We start from the raw sequence: 15,779 nt of genomic DNA, 5'->3' as shown, positions 1-15,779 counted from the left end.
AGATCCACTTTCCCTTTCATCACAATGCTTTATAGAAACGTTTAAATCCTCAATTTATAATAACTACCATGTATGCCTGAAAAATATCAAGATTATGAACACAACTTTGTAAATCCGCTATACTTCAATTAAAAAAAAATCGAGACCATGAAAGTACATGTTACATATGACACAACATACATTGTAATTTACAAGTAACAGCGGAACTAAGAACAAGATCATACTATTGCCTACCGGAAACCTACCTCCACTGGACGGTCACTCTTTACCAGTGCTATACGTGCCCTCTGCAAGGAACCATCCATCAGCTTGTGAAGTCTTAAAATTAACTTTCTTAACCCCATCTGCTTCAGTGCTTTGTCTACAAATGGTCTATAAATAGAAGTCAGACAATGTCTACTAAAGCCTGCTTCTGTGCTGCAGTCTGGTGTTCCCCAGCCAACAGAATCGTCCTCAGATTCAAGCCTCTCGAGCTTCTTAGTTACGCAATCCGGTGACTGGATGTTGAAACTGTTGTCAGTGGGCTGCCTGGTTTCTGGTACCCTTGGATCAGAGATTTGTTCTCCTTCACTCTCGTCCGTACTGCTTTCCAACTCTTTCAATTCTCTTTCTGTGTCCTCACCCTCATCTTCGGGCTCATTGCCTTTGGACGGTCGTGGGGAAGGGATTTCAAACACTGGCCAGCCAATGTCGGATAAATTCTTGATGCCCAAAACAGTGCCCATAATCCTTAATTTCTGATTTAAGTCTTTTGTGATGTTTAACCACAAACAGAGTGCCTGCACCCTGTCCTGGAAGTCTTTTGCAGCGTATTTTTCATAGTCCTTTTGAAGAGCCTGCAACGATGGATAAAGTGCCTCTATGTACTCCAGCAGCTCCATTATCCGTTTGACCTGCTCAAATGACACCCTCTGGCGTTGGAGGTGCTCATGATATGTTGGGTAACCCACCACCTTTGTCCCATGAGGGGCTCTGCACTGCCCTTCTACCAAAGTACCATTAAAACTAGCTCCATTTCTAACAAAGGCAAAGCTCCCATAATTAACTTTGAAAGTAAGGATTTCATTGATAATATCTGGGATGGCTTGACGGGCTGTATATAAAAAGAGGTCCTGGTCGTTAATGGTCCGTCCTGCATGCCAGGCTTGTAGCTCTAACCAGATCAGTTCATTAGATCGGTTAAACCAGAAAGCAGACGTATTTTCCTGTCCTCTTTGCTCCCTGTCCTTCTTCTTTGAGACTGAGGTAAGCTTTAGTAGAAGTCGTAGAGTTTCAAAAAATTTTAAGCGATCTGCTGGACAGTCAGTCCTAGAAGTCTGGCGTGCAGTTCTGGCTATCGGCATGGGCACAGACACCGGAAGCTTAGCATTGCTGCAGCCAAGACTGAGGTAAGGCTTATTGAGATCCACATCTGGAATTGATTTTTTGGGCAAAGACCCACCCACTGGGTCCAACATGAACGAGCACTGCACGTTCTTCTTCTGATCCGGCTCCGTCGTTCTGAGAGCTGCTCGCACCTTTCTCTCCTGCTCACAGCTGTATTCTTCCACACTCTCCACGGTCTTTCCAGTGTCTTTATGTGGAGGTTGGCTTGGTGCATTCATTTTTTCTATTAAAAAAATAAGCAGAACATTATGTTACTCTAAAATATAAAGTTACTCTCAATATTTCAATGACTGATATTCACATGTATTTATATTTTCAGACTGTTATTGAAGAAAATAATCATATCATATGCTGAAAATTAAGAGAATACACACACACACACAAAACATTTCTCTCTAAATCTTTACAAAGGTTTTACCCATTTTCCCTGTTACATAATACTTGCTATATTCTCTAATATTCTCCATTACTAACTTAAAACCATCTGCTTACCTCTCTACTACAAAGTGCAGTCATCCAGCTAGTCAAATCTTCACAAGTCATCACCTTAAACTTAAGAAGGGAGAAACAGTATGGCAGATCGGACAGAAACCTGATTTAGAGAACACATCCAATTCCTGCCTTTGCCATGAACTGAAGTATCAACTTAGAGCAAATCAGTTAAGTTTTCTGGGTTACTTTTCTCATTCGTAAAATCAAGTAGATTGAGGAAAGACCACTTAAGGCACCTTAAGATTATTCTCATAAAACACTGAAAGACAGATAAGCAAAAATGTTTGCCTTAATTTATTCTATTCCTTGATTTCTTCTTTGCCACAAGCAGGTGAACAATAACACTTTAAATTTAACATTAAGAAAACTGAAGACGTACAGCCTAATTTAGTATAATTTGCCTAGTTTATTATACTGGCACATAAAGTCATTCAAAATTAATGCAAAGGAAGTAAACATCACACTTTCCCTTCACGTAACTGTAAAAGGTTCTATTAACTTAATTCCCAAGCTTTGAGATGAACACACATCTTCCTTCCTGTTTGGCATTTCTGACACTAGGAACCACCCTACCTCACTGAAACCCCTTCAGTCTCTTGCTTTCTACACACAGCACTCTCAGGGTTCTCTTCTACCTTCTGAGTCCCTCCTCTTCAAATTCTCTCCTGGGAACTTGGCTCACTCCATTAAAAAGTTAATGCTTCTCAAAGCCCTTCTCTTAGGTCTCTTCTGTCTCACCTTCCCTCTCCCTGGGTGACCTCCTTCACACCCACGTCATACACTGATGATGCCCAAGCCTATAGCACTGTTCCCACGTCCCCTCTACACTCCAGGTATACTGTCTCATTGAATCTAGGACACACATTTTGTATTTTAACTTCTCTGAAATTAGAATATGTTTTATAATTATGGTGATATAAGTAACTTTTAGGAATATATTCACTAATACATTTCATTTACATTTTCCTTTATATATATGCACAATAGTAATAAATGGTTTTTAAAAATCTATTATCTAAATATCAAGAAGTATAAAAGAGTTCTTTAAATAAAAATTAAAAATTCTAAGTGTAAGAACACACTGTGTCATCAATTATAAGCATTTTTTTCTTAGTATATAATATTATAGTATGCCTTTAGATTTGATGAAATAGAGTATGTTTATACGGTTACAGACTAACATACCCAAAATCAATTCACCAAAGAAAATTTGTTTAAAACCAATGTATTTCCAAATCAATTTAAATTAAATTACTTTTAAAATAAGAATTTAAAACAAGTATTTCCAAGAGCACTTCCAACCTGATTTACATTATATTCAATTTCTTTTATGATCCATCAAAAAGGATTTTACTGTCTGTAAGGATTTGTGTTATATTTTAATATAAAACTATTATTACTATTATCTTTTAAATTAGCAGTACTTTTTAAACAACAGAACTTTTATCTGTAGTTTTAATCTACTTTACTTCTAAATGTCTTAAAACGTTTTACACAGTCCATTCAGGAAATTTCTTCACTCAGAATGGCTATCATCAGAAACAGGACACGTAACAAGTGTTGGCAAGGAGGTGGAGAGAAAGGAATCCTCATACACGCTGGTGGGAATGTAAATTGGTACAGCCACTATAGACGGTTTCTCAAAGAACTAAAAATAGAACTACCACTTGACCCAATAATTCCACTCTTGGATATACATATCCAAAAAAAACCCCAAAACACTAATTCAAAATGATACATGCACCCCGATATTCACAGCAGCATTATTTACAATTGCCGAGATACAGAATCAACCTCACTGTCCATCAACAGATAAATGGATAAAGAAGATGTAAAGAGTGTGTGTGTGTGTATGTGTGTGTGTATGTGTCTGTGTGTGTATACATACATATCAATACACACAATGGAATACTACTCAGCCATAAAAAAAATGAAATTTCACCATTTGCAGTAACATGGATAGAGGTGGAGGGTATTATGCTAAGTGAAATAAGTCAGACAGAGAAAGACAAATACTGTGTGATATCACTTACATGTGGAATCTAAAAAGGACAACAAACTAGTGAATATAACAAAAAAGAAGCAGACTCACAGATATAGAGAACTAATGGTTACCAGTGGGGAGAAGGAAGCGGGGAGGGACAAGATAGGGTTAGGGGATGAGATACTAATTACTAGGTGTAAAATAAATAAGCTAGGGCTTCCCTGGTGGTGCAGTGGTTGAGAGTCCGCCTGCAGATGCAGGGGACACGGGTTCGTGCCCCGGTCCGGGAGGATCCCACATGCCGCGGAGCAGCTGGGCCCGTGAGCCATGGCCGCTGAGCCTGCGCGTCCGGAGCCTGTGCTCCGCAACAGGAGAGGCCACAACAGTTAGGGGCCCGCGTACCGAAAAAAATAAAAAAATAAAATAAATAAGCTACAACAATATACTATACAACACAGGGAATATAGCCAATATTTTACAATAACTATAAATGAAATGTAACCTTTAAAAATTGTGAATCATTATGTCATACATCTGAAACTTATATAATATTGTACATAAATTATACCTCAATAAAAATTTTTAAAAAGTCGAATTTTTTAAAAAAGAAATTTTTTCACAGTTTTATTGTTTCTAGCTACAAATACTTATCAATCCTCATTTATAAAAAAGGTGTCCAGGCCAGCCCTTTGCCTCCTCTTTGCTGTTTTGTTTAACTGTGTTCTTTACACTTTTATTAATATAGCACATATATATCACTCATTTCTACTTAGTAAAGCAATGGTTATTTGAAAGCAAAGCTAACAAGTACTTCCAAATTTAACTCCATTATATTTTATGTTTCAAGATATCAAATCATACTATACTTTCTTACTATGAAACGCAAAATGATATATACATGGTATCAGGGAGTAAGATTGGAGATAAAGATAATGAGTTTGTTTTGTAATATATTGAATTGGAGATGCCTATGGGACATTCATGTAGAGATGTCTGTGGGTAACTAATATATGAGTCTTGAGCTCAGGAGAGAAATCCAGAGATATCAATTTGGAAATTATCAGTATATACAGATGTTGTTTAATACCAGGAGAGTACACAAGAATATCCAAGAAAAGTGTGCAGAAGAGAGGCAACGCAGGCCTAGGAAAGAATGCTATATTAACTAATACGTGCATCCACGTGGTTCTGAGTCAGAGAAATCAAAAACTTATGTAACAAAAAACTATTTTGTTATCTTAGGGTTTAGGATTCTAAGAAGACTTTACAAAATGAATGTAGGGTAGCATTAGTGACCAAGGCCAAAGAACGTCTGCATATAATTTTTAACTTAAAAGTAAGTGAACAGTGAAAAAGTATTACTTGCCTTATATGAATTATAAATGTTCTTCTAACCCATGATTTAAAGGCCCTAAGGGAAACAAAGGGTGAACTGAGAGTAGCTGGGATGACCTGAACAACACGTAAGACAGAGCTACGAACTTTAAGTCCAAATCTATGCTAAGTTTACCACACAGCTAATAGTCAAAGCATGAAAATATCAAGAGATGAAGCTTCTGAGCCTTGATCTTTATTCCAACAATTAAAAGGACTTAAGGGGGGAAATGCCACAATCCCACTTTTCTGTATAAACAGAATCGAATTTTAGCAAGCTTAGAAACCTAATTTTTGTAGATTATACACAAATATTGTGAAGCCTATCATACAGCATAAAAAATGGTATATTACACAATTTTCTGAAATTCTGTATTCAAAATTTTGGTTCAGTCTTTGGACCTACAATGTGTGTAAAGGAAAGCAAATGGGGAAAGGAGGAAGACGGGACAAAGAAGCTATTTTTTTTTTTTCCAAAACAAAAAACCAAGTTGGTTTTTAAAAAAACACACAAATGGAAATAGGTACATCATTAAAATGACATAATTTAAATTTAAAATAGACTTAAGCCCCAGTCTAGCTACTGTGCAAAAAGAAAATACCAATCTTTGTTTGTTTAGTTTTCTGTTAATACTAAATCCCTCTGCAATGAACAGAAAGTCAAATACAGAGTTTCTGTAAAGGAGAATGGATCAAAAGTATAGAGAATGTTTTATACAAGTTCTAATTACAGTACTACAAAACTAGTTCATAATGACTTAAGACTAATGAACATCTGAGCTCTCAAGTGGCTATAAATTAAGTGGTACGACTTTGTAGTACTGTTAAAACAAACCTTCCAAGAAGTTACTGTTTCCTTTGGCCAATCACCAATAACTCCTGCCAAATCAGAGAAACATGAAAGGAAAAGAACAAAAAAATGTATAATGAAACTGAACGCAAACAAATGACAAGCAATATGGTTCACTTGTTTAAACAGATATAAGACAGTCAACTGACTTCCCCACAATTCACACCTAGAAACAGCTCTTTAGAATATGTATAAAATGTATTTTTTATCAAGTCCTCGCAACTCTTATGTTCTTCCATACATGTATATCAAACTCAAAACACTGGCCCTCCTCGATCTCTCAAATGAGAAAGCAGAAACAGGTATCTGCGCTTTACTTTAAATGTGAGATGATCTTTAGAGCAGTGATGTGCCAGGCTATCAATGTCAGCAATCTGAAGGGACTTAGAGATCTTCTAATTCAAGGTTCTCAAACTTTAGTAAACATTGAGAATCACTCAGATTCTTGCTACAACGCAGATTCCTGGGCCCACTCCCAGTGTCTCGGATTCAACCTGGCTAGAATGACACCACATTTGGGAAAACCCTGCTCTATTCAATCACTGCTTTACCCATTTACGAGGTAAGGGCCTACAGAAACTGTCATCATCTTTACAACAACACTGTGATGGAGATTCCCGCAGAACATGGACGGCCAGACACATGAGACATGTCGGGACAGGGATCCTAACCCGTGTTTGTGCCGTCAACCACCTTTACGCCTGTCGAGCTGCTCACAGGGCAGGGCTGTCTGACTAAGGAAAGGTTAAGATGCTGAGTGCCATGAAAGACAGATTACAGTGGGCTAACTGATATGCGGAAGCTTTAACTAAGACCAGGTACTCGACTGAATGCCTTGAAGAATGGATTCATCTTAAATAAGGGTAGCAAGGAAGGCAAGAGAATAAACATACAAAAAGACACAAAAGCAGAAAAGAAGAGAGCCTGGCTGGAACAGTGAGTCTGCATGTAGATGGGTAGGCTGGAGATATAAATTAGAACCTTGAAAGTCAGGCTGAGTTTGGATTAAAGAGCTGAAATATAGATTTAAGTCCACTCTAGTTCACAAAGAACATTTCTCTTACTATACAGATTGAATCTGATTTATAACCATTTTACCAGATCAGTTTTATAGCAGTATTATATTAAAAAAAATAAAACTTGCTAATCTCACTATGTTAGCAAAAAATCACACACATTTACATACACACACACACACCCCCTGAGATATTTGCTAATGATAGGGAGGATTAATGTGTACATGTATATGCACACGTGTATATGCACACATGTATATGTCAGATTACAGATGACTATCTCTGTGATCTGGCTCTTGCAGTATTACATTACTCCTGCAAAACGGGGCTGATAATGATTACGAGGCCGATTCACCCTGAAAAGGGCTTTGGCCTGGGTGTCTTCACTCTTGTTTAACCTACTGAAAACTATGAGATGGACTGGATTTACTTCCTTCTGCTAATTAAAAAGAACAAAAATTTAAGGATGAGGTAGTTTGCCTCTTCTTAAACCAGGCTTAAAGAGAAACAGCTACACATGGGTAGCTACACATTATGGTCCAAAATTTATCAAAATCTTAACTGCCGTAGTTTGGTAGTTATTTACCATTATCAAAAAAATATGATCTGAAGTAACACCATAGTTAAACTCTGTTACTCATCGAAGTATGAAATCAATCCTGGTCAGTGAGTTAATTTAAGAGCTGAATGGTAGGTTACATCTGTCAGGGTGTCACACAGCTGGCATTTTTTAGGTAATAAAGAGCTAACTATCTTTACCTAGATATCCTAACATTGTTATATATTTAATATTTAGCACAGCTTCTAAAAGCAGAAGTTAATATTCTGAAAACAAAAATATCTTTAACATTCCCAGGGAAACAAAATCAGGAAAATGCAAAAGTCAAATAAAATAATTTTAAACACATCTAAAGTCCATCAGTACAAAGAAATAAAACATCGCGGGCAGTGGTGACCTCACCTTTGTCCTACATCCCTAGGCCCCCTCCTCAGGCCTCCCCTATCTCAGACAACCACTAGGATACAGATTGTTTTGAACTTTCCCGTCTGTGGTTACCCACTTGCGTATTATGAAAGGAAATCACAATGAGTGACACGCGTCTTTCTGCAGAACTTCTCGTGTTTATTTGCAGGAACTTCTCTAAAGTCTAGTCCCAAAAGTGCATTTACTTGGGTCAAGGATATAACCAAGCTCAGTCTGAGTGTATTAACAAATTACTTCCACACAGGGATTGAGACAATTTACACTCACACCAGCCTTGTAAGAAAGCTGCCATCTCCTCATATCTTTGCTAGTATTTGATAATGCTCATCAGGGTGTAGTAAGTATTAGAAAGAAAACCACAGGCCCCAAATGGTGTCAGTTGCATGCTAAAAGCCCATGATGGCAAACCTATATTTTATACGTTACTTCACTGCAGTTCCAACCTCTCCCAGAAATGTAGTTTTAATTGAACAGTCTAGAATTTTCTGGTCAATACCAATAAAGTAACCCAACAAGTAGGCCCTCTACAATCCCCCAGAGGAAGAGGTAATATGCATGATAAAAGCCCTGTCATCCCTCCCCACGCCCATAAAAAAAGATGTCTGGTCAAAAAATAATCCTTTCTTTTTTTTTTTTTGCTAATAGCTCCCTTACTCCACCCTTCCATTTTTATAGGAAAATCCATAGGGATTTTCCTATAAAATCCCTTCCATTTTTGCACAACCACTCAGAGCACCCTTCTAGTTGCTAGATGTAATGCTGCCTGATTCATAAATAAAGCCAATCAAATCTTCAAATTTACTTGGTTGAATTTTGCTTTTTAACATAAGAAATATATTTGGGTTTTGTCCAGGTTCCTGACACAGAGCTCCTAAAACCCTTGGAATTTTCTGACAGAAGTGTCTTTTTTATTCATAAGGAGCCCCTGTCAATCACACCTCAATTTACACTAATGAGGCAACTTAAGTGATAAACGTAAGTCAAGTGTGTTCCTGAGTTCTGTGAGCAGTTCTCTCACGGGAACCGTCAATTTATTACCAGTTGGTCAGAAGGTTGCCTGGTACTAAATTTCCAATTATAAAAAATAAGCCAATAACAACAGTCGTTGGTTATTTTGAGCCTAGGATAATAAGAATATTTAAAGAATCATATCCATATAATAGCTCATGACAATGGCTACCATCACTAAAGACAACAGTGTTAGCGGTTACTCTACCCACAGAACCGTGAGCACAATAAAATGGACGCTTTCATAACACTAAGCTTTGGGTGGTTGTCACACAGCAAAAGATAAGCAGAAAAACGAAAATATTATCGGTGATGTTAACTAAAAAGATGAGCTCAACTTTCACTGCAGTTCTAAAGTGAATCGTATGATTCAGGCAGCCTTTGCTTGTTGCAGAGAGAAAGAAATAATGCGTCAGTTCATATTTCCTTGGAAAGCTTTTAAAATAAATCTGGCCAATCTAATTAATTTTAAAAATCTCTTGAAAATACTGAGAGACCAATACACTATTATGATTGACAAATGAGTTTGAAATACTGGTCTCCCTGACTCAGCCTTCAGGCCATAGCACAAATGTCACTTGTTCCAGCAGTCTTCCCAAGCCCAGGTCTGCTCGATCCCCTCCTGTGGGCACCCACAGAAGCCCCCCCTCTCTCCCCTCCACCCCAGCTCTACCACACAAGATGGGACTGCCTGCTCATCTCTGTGGTTCCTGCTGGAGACGAGCAAGGGCTTATCGATCATCTAACGCAATACCCGCCTATGGAGTCACTGAAGTTGCGAGTCAAGGGAAAGAATGAAGGAGAAATAAGGGAGGAATGGAAGGGAGGAAGGAAAAAGGGGATGCGAAGAGGAGGCAGAAGAAAGGAAAGAGAGGTAAAGGCAAAAGGAAAGGGAGGGAGGTGAGGAAAGAAAGACCCAGAGAAAAAGTAACTATGATGGCAACATACAGAGTGAGAAGAAGAAAGGGGGCTAGGAAGAGCTACAAGAAACGGATAAGCCAGACAGGACTGACCCAGGCTGCAGTCCCAACTCCATACCTTGGTAACTATGTGACTCAAGACTCAGTGTCCTGAAAGGAGGGGCACCAATTAATAAGGGTACAGTCAATGATATAATTATTTAATTCTACTTTGAAATTTAAGGCAAGTAGTGAGAAAGAAACCTTTAGCTCACAATAATAATGACAACTAGTAGTTACTGAACATAAAACCCTCACAACACCGTAAGGCAGATTACCTCACAGATAAAGAAAATGAGACACGGAGGCAGCACATACAGAAGGTGGTAGAACCAGGATGGGAATCCAGGCAATCCGGCAACCAAGTGTGTGCTCCGGTCCACCATGCTCTGCTGCTGCAGCCGGCGAGTTCTCAAGTACTGTTTGTTCCACCAGCTCAACACAAACACGCCATCCCCAAAACAGTAACATGACCCACTGCCCAACACGGTTGCTTCATTTCCATCGTTTTTTGGTGTTCATGAACAAGAATGTTGACAAAAACAGTTCACCAGACAGCAAACACACTGCTTTCTAGTATATGCATGACTGGGACAGTTAAAACTACAAGCCCTAGAAACTCTCTGTGTCGTGTCCTCAACCATAAATTGAATAATAATATATAGAACCTACATCTCATTGGGCTATTACTATATTTAAAAGATAACTCTTTTGACGAGCTCAGCACAGTGCTTAGGTAAAGCACTCAAGAACTGTGAGTGAGAACCGGGCAGATGTTGCTACAAATGATTCAGCAGCCATTAAAATGAACAGCACAGGTTATTCTATGGCACAGAAAGTTCATGAGTCATTAAAATGAAAAAGGAAGCCAGCTATAAAATAGTATGATATCTTATCACAACACAAATATATGCAAGTAAAGAGACCACAAGGCAAAGATGGTAAAAGCTGTTATTTCTGCATATTGGGTTTATGGGTATTTTTCTTTCTTTTTGTCAGTATTTTCTAAACTCCCTACGACAAACATGTAATCTTTTGCAATAAGAAAAAACATAAGTTGTTAGGAACTTTGGTGCCCTAGGTCTGCTGATAGCTAGCTACAAATCCAAAGGTTTATGAGCACTCTTTCTTCACCTGCAAAATGGCAGGAATTAACGTGGTCTCTGAGACCCCTTCCAGATCTAAAATTCTGTAATTTTATGAAATAAACAACTGAAAGAAGTTGAGGAGAAAAAGAAACAACCTTCCCTCTTCCTTCTATTTCTGACACAGCCCAGAAGGACAGCAGAGCTCAACAAGTATCCAGCGACGGGTTTTCTGACTGATTACTAAAGACATACAGTCATGTCAAGTACCACATTCAGAGAAGCTTAACCCCTGCTGCTTGCACTGGGAAAAAAGTCCAAACTGAGGACCAGGAGAACTAGTTCTAAAATTAGTCCTGGGAGTTCCCGGTGGTCCAGTGGTTAGGACTCTGCGTTCTCACTGCCGAGGGCCCAGGTTCAATCCCTGGTCAGGGAAGTAAGATCCCACAAGCTGTGTGGCATGGCCAAAAAATAAAAATAGTACCTAAAATTAGTCCTGCCACTATCTCAAGCCTTCTGGCCTTAAGAAGTTGCTTTGAAACCCTGGGCCTCACTTTCTCAATCTATAAAATGGGGGGACTGTGTTCTCAACTCTGGTTCTAAAATAGTATGAACAAGTGAAGACAAAGCAGATATCCTACTGGCATCATCGCATTTCACCACCACGAAGCAAATATGTATTAACTAATATTGGTTCAGTAGATGCTGCTTCAAAAGGAACTTCTGTAGGCATTTGAGAAATTTCTTTGAGAAAATGGAAAAGGATTGATTTTAAAGATAATATATTGCAATGGAAAGCTATTACTTTCCAACAGGGGTAAATACAGATCATAGGTTAACATCTTACTACAAATACAGTTTTAAAAGAAAGTAAAAAAAATCATCTTCCCTGTGGGAAAGAAAGACTATTTATTACTTAGGAATTCCTCCTTGGATAAGACTTCACTCAAGCAAATAAGTTCAATAAAGTCCATTTCTCTTACCCTTCTTCTTTCTTGAGGAAGGGCTATGATAGGGACACAGAATGAACTTGCCGACATTAACCATGAGAGATCAATGTGTGGAAGAAATGAGTGGGAAAGGGAAAGAGAGGAAGAAAATGAGCTGAAGAAAGGGAGAAATGGAAATGAGTCTCTTTTCAGTAGGGAGAACATGTGGTAAGGGGAAATTTCTCAGAGGAGATAAAGAATGATATCCCTATCTTGCACAGTAATAGGTAGATGAATTCTAGGAAACTACGAGATCAGTTTCAGGACAAGTGGTTTGCTGAAATTAACAGAGAAATTCTAAAACCGTAAGGCTTCAGTGACCTGAGGTTCCATGCCAGAAAGCAGGTACAAGGAAGCAGGTCAGCATGATTCAGTTCCTCTGCCTCAGAACAGAACAGCTGTGACGCGCTCAGAGGAAGGAAGAAATGAAAACAGAGAACAGTCTCAGGAGCAGGAACAGCTTCTAGGAGCAGAACACTATCTGGGCTTTGGGATTCCAAACAGAAAGAAAAGTACAACACAGATTCTGTGCGTGATTATAAGGTGGGACACCATCCAGGCCCTGTGCTTAGTGGGAACGAGGGCCCTGTACATGAGGGCAGCATCATGGTCACCGGCAGAGCACAGGTCTCAGGCCGCCTGGGGAATCCTGGGGAAGAAAGCCTGGCCCTGCCTCTCCCAAAGTGCCCAATACATCATGTCAGGAAGACAGAATCTAGAAGTTTCAGCCTAAGAGATTCAAAGAATAAAAGAAGGCCACCTATCCCGCACACCAGCAGCCATCCTGGACAGGCACGCTGATTCATCCACGTTTGTCCTCTTCCACGTCCTAAAAGGAATGCAAAGGCCTCACACACTGACTTTAACAATTACAATTACAAACCTTTCTATCTCTGGAGAATTATTTTCTCTTTTATTAACAATATTGCTAATGGTGATAATTCAAATATTTAAAAATAAAACTTTAAGGCAGCATAAAATCAAATTTAAAAAAAGAGGAATAACATTATTGTAGAAAAAGCATCTATCAATAGTTACATGTTACATAAAGATTACATACCAACCATGCCACGCCCCCTCAAATGTATCGTTTTACGCACAAGACTTACCTTTCACATTAGCTCGACTGGTGGGCCGCCCTACATTATTCCTCTGGTGTTTGGTTGACAGATGCTTCCTCTGCCGAGGCGTGCTGGGGGGAGAGGGACCGTAAAGGTTCTCTGTATTTGTTTCATCTGAAAAGTCCTCAGGATCAGACTCAGAATTCTTACAAGCTGAATCTCCCAATGCGCACTCTTGTCTACGGAGCACAACAAGCAGAGAAAACATTCAGGAACGTATGAAGGGAATTCAAACTTCAATGACTTAAAATTTCTTTTAAAAACTCTCCATAACACTGCTCTGTGGATATGTCTCTTCCTCAGCCTTGTAATCTTTCTCCTCTATCCGTACTTGTAGAAACTCATGAAGAGAATATAACGACCGTGTTCCTGCTCTCACCACGAATAAAGAGAACTGATGTGCAGTTCCTGTTGTTTAGAGAATTCTTTCTAACATAAATGAAGTTTAAAACTAAAAACTTAAGGATCAGGGGAAAAAGAGCAAAGGACTAGAAGATACAAATCAACAGAACTAAGCATCACTTACGTGATAGTTGGTGACAAGCTTAACTGCTGAGTGGGCAACTCTTGCCCTGACGTCAGAGTCCCACTGCTTTCGCTTTGTGAAGCACACAGAACAGAAAGCAGGACCTGAGCAGCAAAGCAGAGAGCACTGATGACATGTGGCAGGTCAGGGTTTCTGTGTTCTCTGATAAACACTTCAGGGCAGCACTCAGGTTAGGGAAGTTGAAAACTTCCCTAATATGGGAAAGGAAATAGTCAATCAAGTCCAGGAAGCACAGAGAGTCCCATACAGGATAAATCCAAGGAGAAACACGCCAAGACACATATTAATCAAACTATCAAACATTAAATTCAAAGAAAAAATGTTAAAAGCAGCAAGGGAAAAGTAACAAATAACATGCAAGGGAATCCCCATAAGGTTAACAGCTGATCTTTCAGCAGAAACTCTGCAAGCCAGAAGCGAGTGGCAGGACATTATTTAAAGTGATGAAAGGGAAAAACCTACAACCAAGATTACTCTACCCAGCAAGAATCTCATTCAGATTCGACGGAGAAATTAAAACATTTACAGACAAGCAAAAGCTAAGAAAATTCAGCACCACCAAACCAGCTTTACAACAAATGCTAAAGGAACAACAAATGCTAGGCAGGAAACACAAGAGAAGGAAAAGACCTACAATAAGAAACCCAAAACAATTAAGAAAATGGTAATAGGAATATACATATTGATAACTACCTTAAATGTAAATGGATTAAATGCTCCAACCTAAAGACACAGACTGGCTGAATGGATAAAAAAACAAGACCCGTATATATGCTGTCTACAAGAGACACACTTCAGTCCTAGAGACACATACAGACAGAAAGTGAGGAGATGGAAAAAGATATTCCATGCAAATGGAAATCAAAAGAAAGCTGGAGTAGCAATTCTCATATCACACAAAATAGACTTTAAAATAAAGACTGTTACAAGAGACAAAGAAGGACGCCACATAATGATCAATCCAAGAAGAAGATATAACAATCGTAAATATTTATGCACCCAACATAGGAGCACCTCAATACATAAGGCAAATGCTAACAGCCATTAAAGGGGAAATCGACACAATCGTAGCAGAGGACTTTAACACCCCACTTTCTCCAATGGACAGATCATCCAAAATGAAAATAAATAAGGAAACACAAGCTTTAAATGATACATTAAACAAGATGGACTTAACTGATATTTTTAGGACTTTCCACCCAAAAACAACAGAATACACTTTCTTCTCAAGTGCTCATGGAACATTCTCCAGGACAGATCATATCTTGGGTCACAAATCAAGCCCTGGTAAATTTAAGAAAACTAAAATCGTATCAAGTATCTTTTTGGACCACAACACTATGAGACTAGATATCAATTATAGGAATAAATCTGTAAAAAATACGAACACGGACTTCCCTGGTGGTCCAGTGGCTAAGACTCTGCGCTCCCAATGCAGGGGGCCCAGGTTCAATCCCTGGTCCAGGAACTAGATCCCACATGCCTCAACTAAGACCCGGTGCAACCCAAAAAAAAAAAAAAAAATACAAACACATGGAAGCTAAACAATACACTACTAAATAACCAAGAGATAGCTGAAGAAATCAAAGAGGAAATCAAAAAATACCCAGAAAAAAATGACAATGAAAACACAACGACCCAAAACCTATGGGATACAGTAAAAGCAGTTCTAAGAGGGAAGTTTACAGCAATACAATCCTACCTCAAGAAACAGGAAACAATGCAAATAAACAACCTAACCTTATACCTAAAGCAATTAGAGAAAGAAGACCAAAAAAAACCCAAAGTTAGCAGAAGGAAAGAAATCACAAAGATCAGATCAGAAATAAATGAAAAAGAAATGAAGGAAAGGATAGCAAAGATCAATAAAACTAAAAGCTGGTTCTTTGAGAAGATAAACAAAATTGATAAACCTTTAGCCAGACTCATCAAGAGGGAGAAGACTCAAGTCAATAGAATTAGAAATGAAAAAGGAGAAGTAAC

The 15,779-nt window shown here is 38.6% G+C and overlaps 1 protein-coding gene across 7 annotated transcripts in view; it reads right to left on the bottom strand.

The window, feature by feature from the left end:
- The window catches only part of MAP3K4 (mitogen-activated protein kinase kinase kinase 4), a 110,901-nt gene that overhangs the window by 65,358 nt on the left and 29,764 nt on the right, over nucleotides 1-15,779 (bottom strand). For 5 of the 7 annotated variants that reach the window (XM_079939069.1, XM_079939072.1, XM_079939071.1 and 2 more), the window contains exons 2-4: nucleotides 13,238-13,428; nucleotides 12,889-12,957; nucleotides 246-1,609 (exon numbers count right to left, since the gene is read on the bottom strand). In XM_079939069.1, the coding sequence (XP_079795195.1) occupies nucleotides 246-1,609; nucleotides 12,889-12,957; nucleotides 13,238-13,428 (1,624 nt within the window). The remainder of the gene's footprint in view (nucleotides 1-245; nucleotides 1,610-12,888; nucleotides 12,958-13,237; nucleotides 13,429-15,779) is intronic. The other 2 variants (XM_079939070.1, XM_079939073.1) reach the window with 1 other exon arrangement.

Source organism: Stenella coeruleoalba (genome assembly GCF_951394435.1).
Source record: "Stenella coeruleoalba genome assembly, chromosome: 12".
Taxonomy (NCBI): domain Eukaryota; kingdom Metazoa; phylum Chordata; class Mammalia; order Artiodactyla; family Delphinidae; genus Stenella; species Stenella coeruleoalba.
This window is presented reverse-complemented; position numbering and strand designations above follow the sequence as displayed.